At 36.5% G+C, this 26,710-nt stretch overlaps 1 protein-coding gene across 2 annotated transcripts; it reads right to left on the reverse strand.

Annotated features, from left to right (window-relative positions):
• Window positions 1–1,412: 1,412 nt before the first annotated feature.
• klhl30 (kelch-like family member 30) lies at window positions 1,413–26,710 on the reverse strand. 2 transcript variants are annotated; one of them, XM_090233451.1, is made up of 8 exons: window positions 26,382–26,710; window positions 23,222–24,073; window positions 22,779–22,965; window positions 18,724–18,810; window positions 18,283–18,436; window positions 4,764–4,954; window positions 4,169–4,314; window positions 1,413–3,132 (listed from the first exon to the last, which is right to left on the reverse strand). In XM_090233451.1, exons 2-8 carry the CDS (start codon window positions 23,993–23,995, stop codon window positions 2,884–2,886), a joined length of 1,788 nt encoding a protein of 595 aa, XP_090089577.1. In that variant the 5' UTR covers window positions 23,996–24,073; window positions 26,382–26,710; the 3' UTR covers window positions 1,413–2,883. The 2 variants fall into 2 exon arrangements, with proteins under 2 accessions (XP_090089577.1, XP_036839141.2); XM_036983246.2 differs by lacking the exons at window positions 1,413–3,132; window positions 4,169–4,314; window positions 4,764–4,954 and adding an exon at window positions 24,504–24,546 and having other exon boundaries at window positions 18,220–18,436; window positions 26,382–26,523.

Raw genomic sequence — 26,710 nt, forward strand, 5'->3', positions numbered from 1 at the left:
GTCATAGTCAATATAACTACTAGAACTAACATGTTATTAAACCCACAACAATCATGCTGTACAGTGTACAAAAAGCAGTTTAGCAGTTACAGCAGCGGGCCTCCATTTACAAAAACAAAAGCTTACCTTGACTTGGAAGAGTTCCAGTGTTCGATAGCCTTAGCCAGCTAGCTAACATAGCATCCCTCTCTGTTGGATAGCCATAGCCAGCTAGCTAACATAGCATCCCTCTCTGTTGGATAGCCATAGCCAGCTAGCTAACATAGCATCCCTTTCTGTTGGATAGCCATAGCCAGCTAGCTAACATAGCATCCCTCTCTGTTGGATAGCCGTAGCCAGCTAGCTAACATAGCATCCCTTTCTGTTGGATAGCCATAGCCAGCTAGCTAACATAGCATCCCTCTCTGTTGGATAGCCGTAGCCAGCTAGCTAACATAGCATCCCTCTCTGTTGGATGGCCATAGCCAGCTAGCTAACATAGCATCCCTCTCTGTTGGATAGCCATGGCCAGCTAGCTAACATAGCATCCCTTTCTGTTGGATAGCCATGGCCAGCTAGCTAACATAGCATCCCTCTCTGTTAGATCTGGGTGTTTAAGTAGGCTAAAATTAGCTAGCTGCATTCGGTAGCAGAAAGTGAAAAAATTAACTTACCCCAAATATTATTTTTTTATTTTTTATTTAACCTTTATTTAACTAAGCAAGTCAGTTAATTAAGAACAAATTATTTTTTACAATGACGACCTACCCGGGCAGAACCCGCTGGGCCAATTGTGCGCCGTCCTATAGGACTCCCAAACACGGCGGGATGTGTTACAGGATATACCTGCGTAAACACTCCGCTACTGAGTTAACATTGTCTCCAAATCATTTCAACCCCACAAAAAATCTATGTGATTATGTTGAATCAACATGGAAAACCAATTGGATTTGCAAAAAGTTATCAACGTGAGGGCATTCGTATTTTTTTCACCCAACTTTTAACCTAAATCCAAATCAGGTGGACGTTGAACTGACACTGTGCCCAGTGGGTTGAACTGACACTGTGCCCAGTGGGTTGAATTGACACTGTGCCCAGTGAGTTGAATTGACACTGTGCCCAGTGGGTTGAATTGACACTGTGCCCAGTGGGTTGAATTGACACTGTGCCCAGTGAGTTGAATTGACACTGTACCCAGTGGGTTGAATTGACACTGTGCCCAGTGAGTTGAATTGACACTGTGCCCAGTGAGTTGAATTGACACTGTGCCCAGTGGGTTGAATTGACACTGTGCCCAGTGGGTTGAATTGACACTGTGCCCAGTGAGTTGAATTGACACTGTGCCCAGTGGGTTGAATTGACACTGTGCCCAGTGGGTTGAATTGACACTGTGCCCAGTGAGTTGAATTGACACTGTGCCCAGTGAGTTGAACTGACACTGTGCCCAGTGGGTTGAATTGACACTGTGCCCAGTGAGTTGAATTGACACTGTGCCCAGTGGGTTGAATTGACACTGTGCCCAGTGGGTTGAATTGACACTGTGCCCAGTGGGTTGAATTGACACTGTGCCCAGTGAGTTGAATTGACACTGTGCCCAGTGGGTTGAATTGACACTGTGCCCAGTGGGTTGAATTGACACTGTGCCCAGTGGGTTGAATTGACACTGTGCCCAGTGAGTTGAATTGACACTGTGCCCAGTGGGTTGAATTGACACTGTGCCCAGTGAGTTCCTTATAAACAAACACAGGTTGAAAGAAACTATTGCATAATAGCACAAAAGCATATGCTGTAAATAATGAAATATTCCATGTTTTCCACCATTAAAAAAAACATATTTACAAAGACGTTTTGATTAAACATCACATTTTCTACAAAGTTTGAATAAGTCAACAAACAAACAAACAAACAAACAAACAAACAAACAAACAAACTCAATAATACAGACGCCAACAGATGTTTCAGGAAGTCAGGAAGTAACAATATAAATAAACACATCGTCACAGGAGTATAACGTAACAAAATAACAAGGGAAGAAGAATTGGGCAAAAGGCAGCGTAGAGGACCAAGTAACGTGCTATTGGAGTGCAGAAAGACAACCCTCCATAATCTAGAGATGAACAACATTCCACATGCATACAGTAGTCTAGGCTACTGACAGCCAAGACAACCCTCCATAATCTAGAGATGAACAACATTTCACATGCATACAGTAGTCTACGGATATAAAAGTCTGACAATAGTCTGTGCACTATAACCCTGAGATCAGTCTGTCATGGCCGTGGGCTCGGTGCCGTGGGCTCGGTGCCGTGGGCTCGGTGCCGTGGGCTCAGTACTTGAATTAGACCTGCATCTACTGCTTAAAGGTCTCCATATTAAATCATTTCTGGGCAACAATTAAGTACTCTGGTTTATTTTAATTAGCAAAGAGCAATTTCTCAATAAATGATTTTTGCTAGGACTCTCCGGGAGTGTTTTGAGTGGGGAGTGGAAATCTGAAAACTAGCTGTAATTGGCAGAGAGGTTACTTTCTTTCTTATTGGCCAATTAACTAATTTACGGTCTGTTGATGACACCAGGCCAAAACTCCATCCCATCAAAACAGGCTGAAATGTCAGGGACTCTTTTCAAACAGCAATTACACTAAAAGGGCATTGTCGTCATTTTCAAAATTTCACAGTATTATTCCAACCTTATAGTGTGGAAATATATATATATAAAACACAGGAACATCATGTTTTTGACTGCACTGGGCCTTTAAGTGCTGACTGCCCATCTAGAATATTCACCCCTACAATCTGGTCGACTACACCAGTACTTTTAAGTTAAAATCAGTACCTAAAATGAGTACCAGCACCTTTATCTTTCCACTTCAAGTGCTGCATGCCATGGACCCGACTGTTCCATTTAGGTTTCATCGAGGGGGAATGGGTCGGACCACTGGGAGGGGTCCAGGAAGACGGAACATGTCCCGCTGTAGATCCAGAGCCTTGGTAGGAAACACTCCACCTTCCAGCTGTTAGAAGCTCTGTTGTACACCTCCACCTCCACCCCGTAGTCCCCCTCCATGCCCTTCCAGTGACCCCCCGTCGCAAAGAGCTGACTGTCCAACGCCACCAGATCTCCGTTCTCATGGAGCATGTGCAGCAGCTGGACCTGGGGGAATACACAGGAGGAGAGGATGAATCAGTCCATCCATACATCCATAACCCTAACTCTAACCCCTAGCCCTAACCCTAGCGCTAACCCCAAACCCTAACCCCTAATGCTAACTATAACCCCTAACCCCTAACCCTACCCTAACGTTAACTATAACCCCTAAACCTAACCCTAACCCTACCGGTAACTCTAACCCCTAAACCTAACCCTAACTCTAACCCTTAACCCTACCCTAACGCTAACTCTAACCCCTAACCCTACCCTAACCCTAACGCTAACTCTAACCCTTAACCCTACCCTAACGCGAACGCTAACTCTAACCCCTAACCCTAACCCTAACGCTAACCCCTAACCCCTAACCCCTAACCCCTAACACCTAACCCTAACTCTAACCCTAACCCTACCCTAACCCCTAACCCCTGACCCTAACCCTAACCCTACCCTACCCTAACTCTAACCCCTAACCCTACCCTAACGCTAACTCTAACCCCTAATCCTAACCCTACCCTAACCCCTAACGCTAACTATAACCCCTAACCCCTAACACTAACCCCTAACGCTAACTCTAACCCCTAACCCTAACCCCTAACTCTAAACCCTAACTCTAACTCCTAACCCTAACTCCAACCCCTAACCCTAACTCTAACCCCTAACCCTAACCCCTAACTCTAAACCCTAACTCTAAACCCTAACTCTAACTCCTAACCCTAACTCTAACCCCTAACCCTAACTCTAACCCCTAACCCTCCATAACCCTAACCCCTAACCCTAACTCTAACCCCTAACCCTAACTCTAACCCCTAACGCTAACTTTAAACCCTAACTCTAAACACTAACTCTAACCCCTAACCATAACCCTAACCCCTAACCATAACCCTAACCCCTAACCCTAACCCTAACCCTGACCCTGACCCCTAACCCTAACTCTAACCCCTAACCCTAACCCCTAACGCTAACTCTAATCGCTAACCCTAACCCCTAACTCTAAACCCTAACCCTAACCCCTAACCCCTAACTCTAACCCCTAACCCACCTTCTGCCACATGTTAGCCAGTGGGTCGTAGCAGTAAACCTTCTTGGTGTTGTCAGCGATCAGATAGATGAGCCCCTCCACTGAGACACAGCGAGGAGAGGACAGGTACTTGGGGATGAAGGGAGAGCAGATGATACTCCACCCATCTTGGGGACAGAGAGGCACAACGGGGCAAAGATATGAGATAGGATCTGCTCGAGAATCTGAGAAGTGTTGTAACCTAACTTGCTTTTCCTTTAATTCTTTACTAAAACTATTTTTGTTTTTTTAATAATGAACAAAGGTAGAGATATGAATCTGAACGACACATGCTACATCTGAGATGGCGACATGTTTCATTACCCTGACAAGAGATTTCAAATGGATCTGAAAAGGATACTGTTTTGACCACCATTTACTGCAACATTTCTAAAGTGATAATCAATTATTGGGGAATCGGGGATCGGGGATCAATTCCCTTTCAATTTAGTAAAATTCAAGACGCGAACATGAAAATGGAATCGACCCCCCCCCCCCCCCCCCAAAACAACACTGGTTACGGCACCATGTTGTGAGCATATTAACCTACGTGATGCTCCATGCCGTTCCTACCTACCTATAACAGGATTGTAGCACTGCAGAGTCAAGGCGTTGTACTTAACAGCACAGGAGCCTATCACGTATAGTTTACCGTGGCAGGCAGTCGCTGTGAAGTTCGTGACGTATTTCACTGCAGGGCATGTTCGGGCCCAGGTGTCATTGTATGGGTCATAGTGCTCAATGTCTACAAAGTCCATTGTAGTGCCTGTGGAGAGAAAACACTGGTGTTTAACTGACCCGACCAATATGGAGAAAAAAAACGTCAACTTATTATGACAAAGCATATCTATCGCTGTAGATCGGGCAGGCTGCAGAGGTTTACAGGTCTGCACAGTGTAGAGAATTAGTCTAGATCTAATCGGTCTACTTCCTATTGGTCTTGTTCCTATAGGTCTAGTTCCGATAGGAGACTATTATAGGTCTAGTTTCTATAGGTCTATTATGGGTTTATTATAGGTCTAATATAGATCTAGTATAGGTCTATTATAGGTCTATTATAGGTCTAGTTCTTATAGGTCTATTATGGGTTTATTATAGGTCTAATATAGATCTAGTATAGGTCTATTATAGGTCTATTATAGGTCTATTATAGGTCTAGTATAGGTCTATTATCGGTATATTATAGGTCTAGTATAGTTATATTATAGGTCTATTATAGGTATATTATAGGTCTATTATAGTTATATTATAGGTCTATTATAGGTCTATTATAGGTTTATTATAGGTCTAGTTCCTATAGGTCTATTATAGGTCAACTATAGGTATATTATAGGTCTATTATAGGTCTAGTTCTTATAGGTCTATTATAGGTATATTATAGGTCTATTATAGGTCTAGTTCTTATAGGTCTATTATAGGTTTATTATAGGTCTATTATAGATCTATTATAGGTCTATTATAGGTATATTACAGGTCTATTATAGGTCTAGTTCTTATAGGTCTATTATAGGTCTATTATAGGTCTAGTTCCTATAGGTCTATTATAGGTCTATTATAGGTCTAGTTCCTATAGGTCTATTATAGGTCGAGTTCTTATAGGTCTATTATAGGTATATTATAGGTCTATTATAGTTATATTATAGGTCATCTATAGGTATATTATAGGTATATTATAGGTATAGTTCTTATATGTCTATTATAGGTTTATTATAGGTCTATTATAGGTCTAGTATAGGTATATTATAGGTATATTATAGGTCTATTATAGGTCTATTATTGGTCTAGTTCTTATAGGTCTATTATAGGTATATTACAGGTCTATTATAGGTCTAGTTCTTATAGGTCTATTATAGGTCTATTATAGGTCTAGTTCCTATAGGTCTATTATAGGTCGAGTTCTTATAGGTCTATTATAGGTTTATTATAGGTCTATTATAGATCTATTATAGGTCTATTATAGGTATATTACAGGTCTATTATAGGTCTAGTTCTTATAGGTCTATTATAGGTCTATTATAGGTCTAGTTCCTATAGGTCTATTATAGGTCGAGTTCTTATAGGTCTATTATAGGTCTATTATTGGTCCATTATAGGTATATTATAGGTATATTATAGGTCTATTATAGGTCTATTATAGGTCTAGTTCTTATAGGTCTATTATAGGTATATTATAGGTATATTATAGGTCTAGTTCTTATAGGTCTATTATAGGTATATTATAGGTCTATTATAGGTCTAGTATAGGTCTATTATAGGTCTATTATAGGTATATTATAGGTCTAGTTCTTATAGGTCTATTATAGGGATATTATAGGTCAACTATAGGTATATTATAGGTCTATTATAGGTCTAGTTCCTATAGGTCTATTATAGGTCTAGTTCTTATAGGTCTATTATAGGTATATTATAGGTCTATTATAGGTCTAGTTCTTATAGGTCTATTATAGGTTTATTATAGGTCTATTATAGATCTAGTATAGATCTACTATAGGTATATTGTAGGTCTATTATAGGTCTAGTTCTTATAGGTCTATTATAGTTATATTATAGGTCAACTATAGGTATATTATAGGTCTATTATAGGTCTAGTTCTTATAGGTCTATTATAGGTATATTATAGGTCTATTATAGATCTAGTATAGGTCTATTATAGGTCTATTATAGGTATATTATAGGTATATTATAGGTATATTATCGGTATATTATAGGTCTAGTTCTTATAGGTCTATTATAGGTATATTACAGGTCTATTATAGGTCTAGTTCTTATAGGTCTATTATAGGTCTATTATAGGTCTAGTTCCTATAGGTCTATTATAGGTCGAGTTCTTATAGGTCTATTATAGGTTTATTATAGGTCTATTATAGATCTATTATAGGTCTATTATAGGTATATTACAGGTCTATTATAGGTCTAGTTCTTATAGGTCTATTATAGGTCTATTATAGGTCTAGTTCCTATAGGTCTATTATAGGTCGAGTTCTTATAGGTCTATTATAGGTCTATTATTGGTCCATTATAGGTATATTATAGGTATATTATAGGTCTATTATAGGTCTATTATAGGTCTAGTTCTTATAGGTCTATTATAGGTATATTATAGGTATATTATAGGTCTAGTTCTTATAGGTCTATTATAGGGATATTATAGGTCAACTATAGGTATATTATAGGTCTATTATAGGTCTAGTTCCTATAGGTCTATTATAGGTCTAGTTCTTATAGGTCTATTATAGGTATATTATAGGTCTATTATAGGTCTAGTTCTTATAGGTCTATTATAGGTTTATTATAGGTCTATTATAGATCTAGTATAGATCTACTATAGGTATATTGTAGGTCTATTATAGGTCTAGTTCTTATAGGTCTATTATAGTTATATTATAGGTCAACTATAGGTATATTATAGGTCTATTATAGGTCTAGTTCTTATAGGTCTATTATAGGTATATTATAGGTCTATTATAGGTCTAGTTCTTATAGGTCTATTATAGGTTTATTATAGGTCTATTATAGATCTAGTATAGATCTACTATAGGTATATTGTAGGTCTATTATAGGTCTAGTTCTTATAGGTCTATTATAGTTATATTATAGGTCAACTATAGGTATATTATAGGTCTATTATAGGTCTAGTTCTTATAGGTCTATTATAGGTATATTATAGGTCTATTATAGATCTAGTATAGGTCTATTATAGGTCTATTATAGGTATATTATAGGTATATTATAGGTATATTATAGGTCTATTATAGTTATATTATAGGTCATCTATAGGTATATTATAGGTCTATTATAGGTCTAGTTCTTATAGGTATATTATAGGTTTATTATAGGTCTATTATAGATCTAGTATAGATCTACTATAGGTCTATTATAGGTCTAGTTCTTATAGGTCTAATATAGGTTTATTATAGGTCTATTATAGATCTAGTATAGATCTACTATAGGTCTAGTTCTTATAGGTCTATTATAGGTATATTATAGGTCTATTATAGTTAGGTCTATTATATTATAGGTCAACTATAGGTATATTATAGGTCTATTATAGATCTATTATAGGTCTAGTTCTTATAGGTCCATTATAGGTATATTATAGGTCAACTATAGGTATATTATAGGTCTATTATAGGTCTAGTTCTTATAGGTCTATTATAGGTATATTATAGGTCTATTATAGGTCTAGTTCTTATAGGTATATTATAGGTATATTATAGGTCTATTATAGATCTATTATAGGTCTATTATAGATCTATTATAGGTCTATTATAGGTATATTACAGGTCTATTATAGGTCTAGTTCTTATAGGTCTATTATAGGTTTATTATAGGTCTATTATAGATCTATTATAGGTCTATTATAGGTATATTACAGGTCTATTATAGGTCTAGTTCTTATAGGTCTATTATAGGTCTATTATAGGTCTAGTTCCTATAGGTCTATTATAGGTCGAGTTCTTATAGGTCTATTATAGGTATATTATAGGTCTATTATAGTTATATTATAGGTCATCTATAGGTATATTATAGGTCTATTATAGGTATAGTTCTTATATGTCTATTATAGGTTTATTATAGGTCTATTATAGATCTAGTATAGGTCTATTATTGGTCCATTATAGGTATATTATAGGTATATTATAGGTCTATTATAGGTCTATTATAGGTCGAGTTCTTATAGGTCTATTATAGGTATATTATAGGTCTATTATAGGTCTATTATAGGTCTAGTTCCTATAGGTCTATTATAGGTCTAGTTCTTATAGGTCTATTATAGGTTTATTATAGGTCTATTATAGATCTAGTATAGATCTACTATAGGTCTATTATAGGTCTATTATAGGTCTAGTTCTTATAGGTCTATTATAGGTATATTATAGGTCTATTATAGTTAGGTCTATTATATTATAGGTCAACTATAGGTATATTATAGGTCTATTATAGGTCTAGTTCTTATAGGTCTATTATAGGTTTATTATAGGTCTATTATAGATCTAGTATAGGTCTATTATAGGTCTATTATAGGTATATTATAGGTCTAGTTCTTATAGGTCTATTATAGGTATATTATAGGTCTATTATAGTTAGGTCTATTATATTATAGGTCTATTATAGTTATATTATAGGTCAACTATAGGTATATTATAGGTCTATTATAGGTCTAGTTCTTATAGGTCTATTATAGGTTTATTATAGGTCTATTATAGATCTAGTATAGGTCTATTATAGGTCTATTATAGGTATATTATAGGTCTAGTTCTTATAGGTCTATTATAGGTATATTATAGGTCAACTATAGGTATATTATAGGTCTATTATAGGTCTAGTTCCTATAGGTCTATTATAGGTCTATTATTGTTATATTATAGGTCAACTATAGGTATATTATAGGTCTATTATAGGTCTAGTTCTTATAGGTCTATTATAGTTATATTATAGGTCAACTATAGGTATATTATAGGTCTATTATAGGTCTAGTTCTTATAGGTCTATTATAGGTATATTATAGGTCTATTATAGGTCTAGTTCTTATAGGTCTATTATAGGTTTATTATAGGTCTATTATAGATCTATTATAGGTCTATTATAGGTATATTACAGGTCTATTATAGGTCTAGTTCTTATAGGTCTATTATAGGTCTATTATAGGTCTAGTTCCTATAGGTCTATTATAGGTCGAGTTCTTATAGGTCTATTATAGGTATATTATAGGTCTATTATAGTTATATTATAGGTCATCTATAGGTATATTATAGGTCTATTATAGGTATAGTTCTTATATGTCTATTATAGGTTTATTATAGGTCTATTATAGGTCTAGTATAGGTCTATTATTGGTCCATTATAGGTATATTATAGGTATATTATAGGTCTTTTATAGGTCTATTATAGGTCTAGTTCCTATAGGTCTATTATAGGTATATTATAGGTATATTATAGGTCTAGTTCTTATAGGTCTATTATAGGTATATTATAGGTCTATTATAGGTCTATTATAGGTCTAGTTCCTATAGGTCTATTATAGGTCTAGTTCTTATAGGTCTATTATAGGTTTATTATAGGTCTATTATAGATCTATTATAGGTCTATTATAGGTATATTACAGGTCTATTATAGGTCTAGTTCTTATAGGTCTATTATAGGTCTATTATAGGTCTAGTTCCTATAGGTCTATTATAGGTCGAGTTCTTATAGGTCTATTATAGGTCTATTATTGGTCCATTATAGGTATATTATAGGTATATTATAGGTCTATTATAGGTCTAGTTCTTATAGGTCTATTATAGGTATATTATAGGTATATTATAGGTCTAGTTCTTATAGGTCTATTATAGGTATATTATAGGTCTATTATAGGTCTATTATAGGTCTAGTTCTTATAGGTCTATTATAGGTCTATTATAGGTCTATTATAGGTCTAGTATAGGTCTATTATCGGTATATTATAGGTCTAGTATAGGTCTATTATAGGTCTATTATAGGTCTATTATAGGTCTATTATTGTTATATTATAGGTCAACTATAGGTATATTATAGGTCTATTATAGGTCTAGTTCTTATAGGTCTATTATAGGTTTATTATAGGTCTATTATAGATCTAGTATAGATCTACTATAGGTATATTATAGGTCTATTATAGGTCTAGTTCTTATAGGTCTATTATAGGTATATTATAGGTCTATTATAGTTAGGTCTATTATATTATAGGTCTATTATAGGTATATTATAGGTCTATTATAGGTCTAGTTCTTATAGGTCTATTATAGGTATATTATAGGTCTATTATAGGTCTAGTTCTTATAGGTCTATTATAGGTTTATTATAGGTCTATTATAGATCTATTATAGGTCTATTATAGGTATATTACAGGTCTATTATAGGTCTAGTTCTTATAGGTCTATTATAGGTCTATTATAGGTCTAGTTCCTATAGGTCTATTATAGGTCGAGTTCTTATAGGTCTATTATAGGTATATTATAGGTCTATTATAGTTATATTATAGGTCATCTATAGGTATATTATAGGTCTATTATAGGTATAGTTCTTATATGTCTATTATAGGTTTATTATAGGTCTATTATAGATCTAGTATAGGTCTATTATTGGTCCATTATAGGTATATTATAGGTCTATTATAGGTCTAGTTCTTATAGGTCTATTATAGGTATATTACAGGTCTATTATAGGTCTAGTTCTTATAGGTCTATTATAGGTCTATTATAGGTCTAGTTCCTATAGGTCTATTATAGGTCGAGTTCTTATAGGTCTATTATAGGTTTATTATAGGTCTATTATAGATCTATTATAGGTCTATTATAGGTATATTACAGGTCTATTATAGGTCTAGTTCTTATAGGTCTATTATAGGTCTATTATAGGTCTAGTTCCTATAGGTCTATTATAGGTCGAGTTCTTATAGGTCTATTATAGGTCTATTATTGGTCCATTATAGGTATATTATAGGTATATTATAGGTCTATTATAGGTCTATTATAGGTCTAGTTCTTATAGGTCTATTATAGGTATATTATAGGTATATTATAGGTCTAGTTCTTATAGGTCTATTATAGGTCGAGTTCTTATAGGTCTATTATAGGTATATTATAGGTCTATTATAGTTATATTATAGGTCATCTATAGGTATATTATAGGTCTATTATAGGTATAGTTCTTATATGTCTATTATAGGTTTATTATAGGTCTATTATAGATCTAGTATAGGTCTATTATTGGTCCATTATAGGTATATTATAGGTATATTATAGGTCTATTATAGGTCTATTATAGGTCGAGTTCTTATAGGTCTATTATAGGTATATTATAGGTCTATTATAGGTCTATTATAGGTCTAGTTCCTATAGGTCTATTATAGGTCTAGTTCTTATAGGTCTATTATAGGTTTATTATAGGTCTATTATAGATCTAGTATAGATCTACTATAGGTCTATTATAGGTCTATTATAGGTCTAGTTCTTATAGGTCTATTATAGGTATATTATAGGTCTATTATAGTTAGGTCTATTATATTATAGGTCAACTATAGGTATATTATAGGTCTATTATAGGTCTAGTTCTTATAGGTCTATTATAGGTTTATTATAGGTCTATTATAGATCTAGTATAGGTCTATTATAGGTCTATTATAGGTATATTATAGGTCTAGTTCTTATAGGTCTATTATAGGTATATTATAGGTCTATTATAGTTAGGTCTATTATATTATAGGTCTATTATAGTTATATTATAGGTCAACTATAGGTATATTATAGGTCTATTATAGGTCTAGTTCTTATAGGTCTATTATAGGTTTATTATAGGTCTATTATAGATCTAGTATAGGTCTATTATAGGTCTATTATAGGTATATTATAGGTCTAGTTCTTATAGGTCTATTATAGGTATATTATAGGTCAACTATAGGTATATTATAGGTCTATTATAGGTCTAGTTCCTATAGGTCTATTATAGGTCTATTATTGTTATATTATAGGTCAACTATAGGTATATTATAGGTCTATTATAGGTCTAGTTCTTATAGGTCTATTATAGTTATATTATAGGTCAACTATAGGTATATTATAGGTCTATTATAGGTCTAGTTCTTATAGGTCTATTATAGGTATATTATAGGTCTATTATAGGTCTAGTTCTTATAGGTCTATTATAGGTTTATTATAGGTCTATTATAGATCTATTATAGGTCTATTATAGGTATATTACAGGTCTATTATAGGTCTAGTTCTTATAGGTCTATTATAGGTCTATTATAGGTCTAGTTCCTATAGGTCTATTATAGGTCGAGTTCTTATAGGTCTATTATAGGTATATTATAGGTCTATTATAGTTATATTATAGGTCATCTATAGGTATATTATAGGTCTATTATAGGTATAGTTCTTATATGTCTATTATAGGTTTATTATAGGTCTATTATAGGTCTAGTATAGGTCTATTATTGGTCCATTATAGGTATATTATAGGTATATTATAGGTCTTTTATAGGTCTATTATAGGTCTAGTTCCTATAGGTCTATTATAGGTATATTATAGGTATATTATAGGTCTAGTTCTTATAGGTCTATTATAGGTATATTATAGGTCTATTATAGGTCTATTATAGGTCTAGTTCCTATAGGTCTATTATAGGTCTAGTTCTTATAGGTCTATTATAGGTTTATTATAGGTCTATTATAGATCTATTATAGGTCTATTATAGGTATATTACAGGTCTATTATAGGTCTAGTTCTTATAGGTCTATTATAGGTCTATTATAGGTCTAGTTCCTATAGGTCTATTATAGGTCGAGTTCTTATAGGTCTATTATAGGTCTATTATTGGTCCATTATAGGTATATTATAGGTATATTATAGGTCTATTATAGGTCTAGTTCTTATAGGTCTATTATAGGTATATTATAGGTATATTATAGGTCTAGTTCTTATAGGTCTATTATAGGTATATTATAGGTCTATTATAGGTCTATTATAGGTCTAGTTCTTATAGGTCTATTATAGGTCTATTATAGGTCTATTATAGGTCTAGTATAGGTCTATTATCGGTATATTATAGGTCTAGTATAGGTCTATTATAGGTCTATTATAGGTCTATTATAGGTCTATTATTGTTATATTATAGGTCAACTATAGGTATATTATAGGTCTATTATAGGTCTAGTTCTTATAGGTCTATTATAGGTTTATTATAGGTCTATTATAGATCTAGTATAGATCTACTATAGGTATATTATAGGTCTATTATAGGTCTAGTTCTTATAGGTCTATTATAGGTATATTATAGGTCTATTATAGTTAGGTCTATTATATTATAGGTCTATTATAGGTATATTATAGGTCTATTATAGGTCTAGTTCTTATAGGTCTATTATAGGTATATTATAGGTCTATTATAGGTCTAGTTCTTATAGGTCTATTATAGGTTTATTATAGGTCTATTATAGATCTATTATAGGTCTATTATAGGTATATTACAGGTCTATTATAGGTCTAGTTCTTATAGGTCTATTATAGGTCTATTATAGGTCTAGTTCCTATAGGTCTATTATAGGTCGAGTTCTTATAGGTCTATTATAGGTATATTATAGGTCTATTATAGTTATATTATAGGTCATCTATAGGTATATTATAGGTCTATTATAGGTATAGTTCTTATATGTCTATTATAGGTTTATTATAGGTCTATTATAGATCTAGTATAGGTCTATTATTGGTCCATTATAGGTATATTATAGGTCTATTATAGGTCTAGTTCTTATAGGTCTATTATAGGTATATTACAGGTCTATTATAGGTCTAGTTCTTATAGGTCTATTATAGGTCTATTATAGGTCTAGTTCCTATAGGTCTATTATAGGTCGAGTTCTTATAGGTCTATTATAGGTTTATTATAGGTCTATTATAGATCTATTATAGGTCTATTATAGGTATATTACAGGTCTATTATAGGTCTAGTTCTTATAGGTCTATTATAGGTCTATTATAGGTCTAGTTCCTATAGGTCTATTATAGGTCGAGTTCTTATAGGTCTATTATAGGTCTATTATTGGTCCATTATAGGTATATTGTAGGTATATTATAGGTCTATTATAGGTCTATTATAGGTCTAGTTCTTATAGGTCTATTATAGGTATATTATAGGTATATTATAGGTCTAGTTCTTATAGGTCTATTATAGGTATATTATAGGTCTATTATAGGTCTAGTATAGGTCTATTATAGGTCTATTATAGGTATATTATAGGTCTAGTTCTTATAGGTCTATTATAGGGATATTATAGGTCAACTATAGGTATATTATAGGTCTATTATAGGTCTAGTTCCTATAGGTCTATTATAGGTCTAGTTCTTATAGGTCTATTATAGGTATATTATAGGTCTATTATAGGTCTAGTTCTTATAGGTCTATTATAGGTTTATTATAGGTCTATTATAGATCTAGTATAGATCTACTATAGGTATATTATAGGTCTATTATAGGTCTAGTTCTTATAGGTCTATTATAGTTATATTATAGGTCAACTATAGGTATATTATAGGTCTATTATAGGTCTAGTTCTTATAGGTCTATTATAGTTATATTATAGGTCTATTATAGGTCTAGTTCTTATAGGTCTATTATAGGTTTATTATAGGTCTATTATAGATCTAGTATAGATCTACTATAGGTCTATTATAGGTCTAGTTCTTATAGGTCTAATATAGGTTTATTATAGGTCTATTATAGATCTATTATAGGTCTAGTTCTTATAGGTCCATTATAGGTATATTATAGGTCAACTATAGGTATATTATAGGTCTATTATAGGTCTAGTTCTTATAGGTCTATTATAGGTATATTATAGGTCTATTATAGGTCTAGTTCTTATAGGTCTATTATAGGTTTATTATAGGTCTATTATAGATCTATTATAGGTCTATTATAGGTATATTACAGGTCTATTATAGGTCTAGTTCTTATAGGTCTATTATAGGTCTATTATAGGTCTAGTTCCTATAGGTCTATTATAGGTCGAGTTCTTATAGGTCTATTATAGGTATATTATAGGTCTATTATAGTTATATTATAGGTCATCTATAGGTATATTATAGGTCTATTATAGGTATAGTTCTTATATGTCTATTATAGGTTTATTATAGGTCTATTATAGATCTAGTATAGGTCTATTATTGCTCCATTATAGGTATATTATAGGTATATTATAGGTCTATTATAGGTCTATTATAGGTATATTATAGGTCTATTATAGGTCTATTATAGGTCTAGTTCCTATAGGTCTATTATAGGTCTAGTTCTTATAGGTCTATTATAGGTTTATTATAGGTCTATTATAGATCTAGTATAGATCTACTATAGGTCTATTATAGGTCTATTATAGGTCTAGTTCTTATAGGTCTATTATAGGTATATTATAGGTCTATTATAGTTAGGTCTATTATATTATAGGTCAACTATAGGTATATTATAGGTCTATTATAGGTCTAGTTCTTATAGGTCTATTATAGGTTTATTATAGGTCTATTATAGATCTAGTATAGGTCTATTATAGGTCTATTATAGGTATATTATAGGTCTAGTTCTTATAGGTCTATTATAGGTATATTATAGGTCTATTATAGTTAGGTCTATTATATTATAGGTCTATTATAGTTATATTATAGGTCAACTATAGGTATATTATAGGTCTATTATAGGTCTAGTTCTTATAGGTCTATTATAGGTTTATTATAGGTCTATTATAGATCTAGTATAGGTCTATTATAGGTCTATTATAGGTATATTATAGGTCTAGTTCTTATAGGTCTATTATAGGTATATTATAGGTCAACTATAGGTATATTATAGGTCTATTATAGGTCTAGTTCCTATAGGTCTATTATAGGTCTATTATTGTTATATTATAGGTCAACTATAGGTATATTATAGGTCTATTATAGGTCTAGTTCTTATAGGTCTATTATAGTTATATTATAGGTCAACTATAGGTATATTATAGGTCTATTATAGGTCTAGTTCTTATAGGTCTATTATAGGTATATTATAGGTCTATTATAGGTCTAGTTCTTATAGGTCTATTATAGGTTTATTATAGGTCTATTATAGATCTATTATAGGTCTATTATAGGTATATTACAGGTCTATTATAGGTCTAGTTCTTATAGGTCTATTATAGGTCTATTATAGGTCTAGTTCCTATAGGTCTATTATAGGTCGAGTTCTTATAGGTCTATTATAGGTATATTATAGGTCTATTATAGTTATATTATAGGTCATCTATAGGTATATTATAGGTCTATTATAGGTATAGTTCTTATATGTCTATTATAGGTTTATTATAGGTCTATTATAGGTCTAGTATAGGTCTATTATTGGTCCATTATAGGTATATTATAGGTATATTATAGGTCTTTTATAGGTCTATTATAGGTCTAGTTCCTATAGGTCTATTATAGGTATATTATAGGTATATTATAGGTCTAGTTCTTATAGGTCTATTATAGGTATATTATAGGTCTATTATAGGTCTATTATAGGTCTAGTTCCTATAGGTCTATTATAGGTCTAGTTCTTATAGGTCTATTATAGGTTTATTATAGGTCTATTATAGTTAGGTCTATTATATTATAGGTCAACTATAGGTATATTATAGGTCTATTATAGGTCTAGTTCTTATAGGTCTATTATAGGTATATTATAGGTCTATTATAGTTAGGTCTATTATATTATAGGTCAACTATAGGTATATTATAGGTCTATTATAGGTCTAGTTCTTATAGGTCTATTATAGGTATATTATAGGTCAACTATAGGTATATTATAGGTCTATTATAGGTCTAGTTCTTATAGGTCTATTATAGGTTTATTATAGGTCTATTATAGATCTAGTATAGGTCTATTATAGGTCTATTATAGGTATATTATAGGTCTAGTTCTTATAGGTCTATTATAGGTCTATTATAGGTCTAGTTCCTATAGGTCTATTATAGGTCTATTATAGGTATATTATAGGTCTAGTTCTTATAGGTCTATTATAGGTCTATTATAGGTCTAGTTCTTATAGGTCTATTATAGGTTTATTATAGGTCTATTATAGATCTAGTATAGGTCTATTATAGGTCTATTATAGGTCTAGTTCTTATAGGTCTATTATAGGTATATTATAGGTCTATTATAGGTCTATTATAGGTCTAGTTCCTATAGGTCTATTATAGGTCTAGTTCTTATAGGTCTATTATAGGTCTAGTTCTAATAGGTCTATTATAGGTCTATTATAGGTCTAGTTCCTATAGGTCTATTATAGGTCTAGTTCTTATAGGTCAATTTTAGGTCTAGTTCCTATAGGTCTATAATAGGTATATTATTGTTCTGTTATAGGTCTATTATATGTCTATTATTGGTCTATTATAGGTTTATTATAGGTCTATTATAGGTTTATCTATTTATCTATTGTAGGTCTATTTTAGGTCTAGTTCCTATAGGTCTATAATATGTATAGTATTGGTCTATTATAGGTCTATTTTTGGTCTATTATAGGTATATTATAGGTCTAGTTCCTATAGTTCCTATTTGTCTCTTTCCTCCGATGACGTATATCTCTCCGCTGAGGGCTGCTGAGGTGTGGTTAGTCCGGGGCCGGAGCATGGGAGCCACCGTCACCCACCGTCCCTCTCTGGTGATGTACTTCCAGGTCTCTGTGGTCGACCAGGTGTTGGATTGGGAACCCCTCGAGCCCCCTAAGGAGGGAGGGAGGGAGGGAGGGAGGGAGGGAGGGAGGGAGGGAGGGAGGGAGGGAGGGAGGGAGGGAGGGAGGGAGGGAGGGAGGGAGGGAGGGAGGGAGGGAGGGAGGGAGGGAGGGAGGGATCAATTATGTTCATCAAGAAGCACCCAGCACACTGCAACTATTGGAGGAAATCTGAATTTGGTTTACTGACAATGAATACTTTCGTTCTATGTGTATTTATTTTATGCATTTCCGTATTTATTTTTTCAAATAAAGTGCCCTAAATAAAAGCCAACCGACCTGTGACATAAACGTCATTATTCAAAGAGACCACAGAGTATCCGTACTTGTTGTGGTTGGGGAAGACTGGCAGCTCATACCACTGTTCTGTAGAGAGAGAGAGAGAAATTATATTGTTATTCATACCACTGTTCTGTAGAGAGAGAGAGAGAGAGATGATAATGTTATTCATAGCACTGTTCTGTAGAGAGAGAGAGAGAGAGAGATGATAATGTTATTCATACAACTACTCTGTAGAGAGAGTGACACGATAATGTTATTCATACCACTGTTCTGTAGAGACATGATAATGTTATTCATACCACTGTTCTGTAGAGACATGATAATGTTATTCATACCACTGTTCTGTAGAGACATGATAATGTTATTCATACCACTGTTCTGTAGAGACATGATAATGTCATTCATACCACTACTCTGGAGAGACACGATAATGTTATTCATACCACTGTTCTGTAGAGACATGATAATGTTATTCATACCACTGTTCTGTAGAGACATGATAATGTTATTCATTTTTTCATTTTTTTCATTTCACCTTTCTTTAACCAGGTAGGCCAGTTGAGAACAAGTTCTCATTTACAACGGCAACCTGGCCAAGATAAAACAAAGCAGTGTGAACAGACAACAACACAGATTTACACATAGAGTAAAAAAACGTACAGTCAATAACACAATATAAAAAGTCTATATACAGTGTGTGCAAATGGCGTGAGGAGGTAAGGCAATAAATAGGCCATAGTAGCGAAGTAATTACAGTTTAACAAATGAACACTGGAGTGATAGATGTGCAGATGATGATGTGCAAGTAGAGATATTGGTGTGCAAAATAGAAAAAGGAAATAAAAACAATATGGGGATGAGGTAGGTTGGATGGGCTATTTACAGATGGGCTATTTACAGATGGGCTGTGTGCAGCTGAAGCGATAGGTAAGCTGCTCGGAAAGCTGATGTTTAAAGTTAGTGAGGGAGATATAAGTCTCCAACTTCAGCAATTTTTGCAATTTGTTCCAGTCATTGGCAGCAGAGAACTGGAAGGAAAGGCGGCCAAAGGAGGTGTTGGCTTTGGGGATGACCAGTGTGATTTACCCGCTGGAGCGCGTGCTGCGGGTGGGTGTTGTTATCGTGACCAGTGAGCTGAGATAAGGCAAAGCTTTATCTAGCATAGACTTATAGATGACCTGGAGCCAGTGGATTTGGCGACGAATATGTTGCGAGGGTCAGCCGACGAGAGCATACAGGTCGCAGTGGTGGGTTGTATATGGGACTTTGGTGACAATGCGGATGGCACTGTGATAGACTGCAGTTTGCTGAGTAGAGTGTTGGAGGCTATTTTGTAAATGACATCGCCCAAGTCGAGGATCGGTAGGATAGTCAGTTTTACGAGGGTATGTTTGCGGTGTGAGTGAAGGAGGCTTTGTTGCTAAATAGGAAGTTGATTCTAGATTTAATTTTGGATTGGAGCTGTTTAATATGAGTCTGGAAGGAGTGTTTACAGTCTAGCCACACACCTAGGTATTTGTAGTTGTCCACATATTCTAAGTCAGAACCGTCCAGAGTAGTGATGCTGGTCGGGCGGGCGGTGTGGGCAGTGATCAGTTGAAGAGCATGCATTTAGTTTTACTAGCGTTTAAGAACAGTTGGAGGCCACGGAAGGAGTGTTGTATGGCGTTGATGCTCGTTTGGAGGTGTGTTACCACTGTGGCCAAAGAAGGGCCAGAAGTATACAGAATGGTGTCGTCTGCGTAGAGGTGGGTCAGGGAATCACCTGCAGCAAGAGCGACATCACTGATAAATACGTAGAAAGAAGTCGGCCCGAGAATTGAAGCCTGTGGCACCCCCATAGAGACTGCCAAAGGTCCGGACAACAGACCCTCCGATTTGACACACAGAACTCTATCTGAGAAGTAGGTGGTGAACCAGGCGAGGCAGTCATTTGAGAAACCAAGGCTGTTGAGTCTGCCGATAACAATACGATGAATGACAGAGTCGAAAGCCTTTGCCAGGTCGATGAAGACGGCTGCACAGTACTGTTATCGATGGCGGTTATGATATGGTTTAGTACGTTGAGCGCGGCTGACGTGCACCCGTGACCAGCTCGGAAACCGGATTGCACAGCGGAGAAGGTACGGTGGGATTGGAAATGGTCAGTGTTCTGTTTGTTAACTTGGCTTTTGAATACTTTAGAAAGGCAGGGCAGGATGGATATAGGTCTGTAACAGTTTGGGTCTAGAGTGTCACCCCCTTGGAAGAGGGGGATGACTGCGGCAGCTTTCCAATCGTTAGCGATCTCGGATGATACAAAAGAGAGGTTGAACAGACTGGTAATAGGGGTTGCAACAATAGCGGTGGATAATTTTAGAAGGAGAGGGTCCAGATTGTCTAGCCCAGCTGATTTGTACGGGTCCAGGTTTTGCAGCTCTTTCAGAACATCTGTTATCTGGATTTGGGTGAAGGAGAAGCTGGGGAGGCTTGGTGCCGGGGGTGCAGAGCTGTTGGCCAGGATAGGGGTAGCCAGGAGGAAAGCATGGCTAGCCGTAGAGAAATGCTTATTGAAATTCTCAAATATCGTGGATTTATCGGTGGTGACAGTGTTTCCTATTCTCAGTACAGTGGGCAGCTGGGAGGAGGTGCTCTTATTCTCCATGGACTTTACAGTGTCCCAAACCTTTTTGGAGTTAGCTACAGGATGCAAATTTCTGTTTGAAAAAGCTAGGCTTTGCTTTCCTAACTGACTGTGTATATTGGTTCCTGACTTCCCTGAAAAGTTGCATGTCGCGGGGACTATTCGATGCTAGTGCAGTCCGCCACAGGATGTTTTTGTGCTGGTCGAGGGCAGTCGGATCTGGAGTGAACCAAGTGAACCAAATCTGTTCTTAGTTCTACATTTTTTTTTAAAGGGGCATGCTTATTTACTCTGTAGAGAGAGAGAGACATGATAATGTTATTCATATCACTGTTCTGTAGAGAGACATGATAATCACAACATGCACATTATTTATAGGGTCTTTGCTGGGTGGACACTAGCCTGGTCCCAGATCGGTTTGTGTTGTCTTGTCAACTCCTATGGTCATTACCTAGCCTGGTCCCAGATCTGTTTGTGTTGTCTTGTCCACTACTATGGTCATTACCTAGCCTGGTCCCAGATCTGTTTGTGTTCTCTTGTCAACTCCTATGGTCATTACCTAGCCTGGTCCCAGATCTGTTTGTGTTGTCTTGTCCACTACTATGGTCATTACCTAGCCTGGTTATTACCTAGCCTGGTCCCAGATCTGTTTGTGTTGTCTTGTCAACTCCTATGATCATTACCTAGCCTGGTCCCAGATCTGTTTGTTCTGTCTTGTCCACTACTATGGTCATTAGCTAGCCTGGTCATTACCTAGCCTGGTCATTACCTAGCCTGATCCCAGATCTGTTTGTTCTGTCTTGTCCACTACTATGGTCGTTGCCTAGCCTGATCCCAGATCTGTTTGTTCTGTCTTGTCCACTACTATGATCATTACCTAGCCTGATCCCAGATCTGTTTGTTTTGTCTTGTCCACTACTATGGTCGTTGCCTAGCCTGGTCATAGATCTGTTTGTTCTGTCTTGTCCACTACTATGGTCATTACCTAGCCTGATCCCAGATCTGTTTGTTCTGTCTTGTCCACTACTATGGTCATTAGCTAGCCTGGTCATTACCTAGCCTGGTCATTACCTAGCCTGATCCCAGATCTGTTTGTTCTGTCTTGTCCACTACTATGGTCGTTGCCTAGCCTGATCCCAGATCTGTTTGTTCTGTCTTGTCCACTACTATGGTCATTAGCTAGCCTGGTCATTACCTAGCCTGGTCATTACCTAGCCTGATCCCAGATCTGTTTGTTATGTCTTGTCCACTAGTATGGTCATTACCTAGCCTGATCCCAGATCTGTTTGTTCTGTCTTGTCAACTCCTCATTGTCACATGACAAATTTCGCCAGACAGCACAAACAGATCTGGGATCAGGTTATAGGGACACAGATGCTCAGAACACATGGGCGAGGAAGAGGAAGATGAGGAGGAAGAGGAACATTACGTGTCTTAGGGTTGTAGAAGCCACAGTTTCCGGGCAGCAGCCTGGGGTCTCTGTCTTCATCATCATCATCTTCGTCATCTGAGTCGTCCAGCGAGCGTCCTCCCATCACGAATAACACCTCCTCCAGGTTGGGTTGGGGACTCGGGCTGCCACTCTGGACCACGTCTCCTGGCTTCACGTCCATTTTCTACACAAAGACGGTGATTTGGAAATGTTGGGAAATATGGAAGTTCTCTCTGCCCTGATAAAACTTAAGGTTCCGGTTTCCCAGACACAGATCAAGCCTCGACCCTGGAATAAAAAATAAACTCAATGTAGAACCTCCATTCAAAGTGTATTTGAGTCAAGGCTTATTGGTGGTCCAGGCTTATTGGTGGTTGGGAAACTGGACCATTAACTATAAAAGATGAAAACATTGGTACTTTATTATCTTGTTCATTTACCTCTCTGCATACCCTCTCCACCACCTCCACACAGCTGAGAGAGGCTAGAACCAGGCTGTCCTTCATTAGGGTGTTAGTGAGGTAGTCAGGGGACAGGAGGGCCAGGCGGGTCAGCCCCAGAAGCTCTGGGAGGTGGGGGAGACGGGACTCTTGGTGGTGTCTCACCCAGGCCAGGGCTGCCTCCACACGGGTACACTCTGTCCTGGTCTGTAGCCTCTCGTTGGACAGACACGCCACTAACCTCTCCTTCTCCAGCAGAGGAAACTCCTCCCAGCGCTGTACGGCCTCAAAGTTCTCCAGAAGGAATCCCCAAGCCTTTGCTACGACCTCGGGACAGCCGTGTACCTCCCCGAACTCCAGGATCCCCAGGCAGTTGGTGGCATCGATCTGGTGCTGGAGATAACGGCTGCACACAGTCCGGACCGCCTGGAACTGTAGCTGACTGGACGTGCGTATCAGGCCCTCCACGTTTCCCTGGTTGATGGTGAGTTTCCCTGTGTAGCAGAAGTCTAGAAGGGAAGCCATTATGTCAGGATCCACACCGTGCAGCTCCACCCGGGCCGCGATGCTCTCCACAAAGTCCCCGGAGAACATGGAGTGGAAGTAGACGCTGCAGAGCGCCAGGACGGCCCGGTGACAGGGGAAGTCGCGGCCGCCCGCGGCCAGAGTCACGTCCACTAGTTTGGGGTTGCAGCAGAGGGAGCGTAGCCCCTCCAGGATGCTCTGGGGGTGGGAGGCAAGGCAAAAGTCCAGATCGTCCACATTACGCACCATGGTGACCACGACACTTCTGATCTCTAACCACTTATTCTGTTTCAGAGCCCCGGCCCAAACAGCAGCTGTCAATGTTACCTACAAGAAGAGAGATGAGGGATGAGACTTCTCTGACAAAACTTAATCTTCAAGGGTCTGTTTCCACGAAGAGCGTCTCTGGGTAAGAATGCTGATCTTCAGTATCAAGTTCCACCCCCCGCCCTTCTCTCGTTCATAATTATTTTTTTTTTAAAGACAAAATTGCATTCCTACTCAGAGACGCTTTGTGAATACGACCCGGCGATGACAACTGCAGTGGCCTGAGAGCAGTTTTGCTTGGTCATTCAAGTTCAGTACGGTCAAATGGCCAGAATTACACGTCATGTTTATTCATAGAACACTTACAACAACCAACAAGCTCGGGAACACAGGTGGCTGTTACTCTGTCGAGTTCATAACAACAACTTGTTACTTTGAAGCTGATTTTCAAAAGAAATGAAAAATAAACCAAATTAAAGTTATTTCCTACCCCTAGAGTGTTGTTAAAATGTGTTTGCAGCTTTCAAATTTGACTACAAGAGAGAGAAAGAAAGAGTGAACAAGAAGAAAATTATTGGGGAAAAAAAAACTAAATACACAAAGTAATCAACAACTTATTTGGAAATTTTGAAACATTTAGTTTCCATCCACAGAGTGGATCTTAAATCCACCGACTAAAAGAACCAGAACTTCCTGAAGCGTCTGATGGCCCCTACGGCATAAACTAGCTAGCTGGGATGGGCTCATCAGTACCACTGATTGAATCCAATCCATCCCTCGGGCAACTCAGGCAACTCAGGAAACTCAGGCAACTCAGGCAACTCAGGCAACTCAGGAAACTCAGGCAACTCAGGCAACTCAGGCAACTCAGGCAACTCAGGCAACTCAGGCAACTAAGGCAACTCAGGCAACTCAGGCAACTCAGGAAACTCAGGAAACTCAGGCAACTCAGGCAACTCAGGCAACTCAGGCAACTAAGGAAACTCAGGCAACTCAGGAAACTCAGGCAACTCAGGAAACTCAGGCAACTCAGGCAACTCAGGCAACTCAGGCAACTCAGGAAACTCAGGAAACTCAGGAAACTCAGGAAACTAAGGCAACTCAGGAAACTCAGGCAACTCAGGCAACTCAGGCAACTCAGGAAACTCAGGAAACTCAGGAAACTCAGGAAACTCAGGAAACTCAGGCAACTCAGGCAACTCAGGCAACTCAGGAAACTCAGGAAAACTCAGGCAACTCAGGCAACTAAGGCAACTCAGGAAACTCAGGAAACTCAGGAAACTCAGGCAACTCAGGCAACTCAGGAAACTTAGGCAAAGTTAGATCAAGCTGATGCAATGTCTGCAAGATCACATCATGATCACATACATAATTCTACATAACAAAACCGCTTATAATTGCATGGTATAACGTTACTGTGTGGACTAAACTCAAACAGTGCACGCCACTAGGCAAAATACACAGGTAAGGCTATGCCTCAGTTTAAATTGGCGGGCTGAAGCTGAAAAACGTGAAGTTGATGATCCCTGTCAAGGGAGGAGTAGATTTTTTGTATATGACAGTAAAACATTTTTATGATGTCTATAAAATGAGTTGGCACCTTCAATTCTTTAAACACTGTGTGTCATTCAAAACAACACTGTACGTCATTCAAAACAACACTGTACATAATTCAAAACCAAAATCTAAGATCTAAGTGCATAGTGAGAAGGGTTTATAACTTAAAGAATAACAATCACGATTGAATGTGTTTTTTTGTCTTGCTATTGTATTCGGTTCTGTTATGAAGAATACTGCGATCGTTATGTGAGATCCTGCAGACATTGATTTCAGCTTAATCTAACTTTATTAAATGAGCACCATTGGCCTGAGTAGCCTGTTCTCTGTAGACAATACAGACATGCACAGAACGTGATTCACACATGCCCAGAATCTTCGGGAAGTTTCAGATATTTTAGTCGTGGATTAAAGATCCCGAAAAAGTCAGATCAGCAGCCACGGCCCCCCCAATTTAAAACACAAAATTGTTTGTGACGTTTTTACACCTAGGCCTCAATGTAGAGCCACGCAAGTGAAAGATCACAAGCTTTGTGAAAACATTTATATAGAATGTGTCATTTCATAACATTTCCTTTTTTTATCCTAGGAGAGTTAAAACATGAAATGTTTTTTTTTTAAATATAAAAGTTCAAAATTGTTCGTATGAACCAAGATACATTTCTAAACTCCAGTGTCATAATTAAGTCCATTGCATTCTGTTTACGTGGCAACAACAGTCACCGAGCTAGCTGTATCCCATGCTCCCTCCGGCCCACACTAAATTACATTTCCTATCTTCAAACAGGAGAAAAGAAATCAAAATACTTACCAGAGAGGGTAACTAAAGGGAATAATTGCTCATATTTCCGGTAAATGGAGTGTGTGGTTCAGAGAGAGGCCAGGAAGAACAACATGTAGTTGGCAGTATGGAGGACAACTGTTAGAGCCAAGTCATTGGGCAAGACTACTTCGGCTAAAATAGTGCACCCTATTCCCTATGTAGTGCACTATTTTGGACCAGAGCACTATGGAGGTTAGTGTACCATTGAGGCAGCAGCTGCTGGTCTTTCAGAGGGCTATTTTTAGGATGGCCAAAGACTCGGGACTAAAGTCAGATTCCAAACAGCATGGTGGGTTTCAACACACTCCACACCTGCT

Source organism: Oncorhynchus mykiss, chromosome 1 (genome assembly GCF_057628025.1).
Source record: "Oncorhynchus mykiss isolate SJ-2025 chromosome 1, ASM5762802v1, whole genome shotgun sequence".
NCBI lineage: Eukaryota > Metazoa > Chordata > Actinopteri > Salmoniformes > Salmonidae > Oncorhynchus > Oncorhynchus mykiss.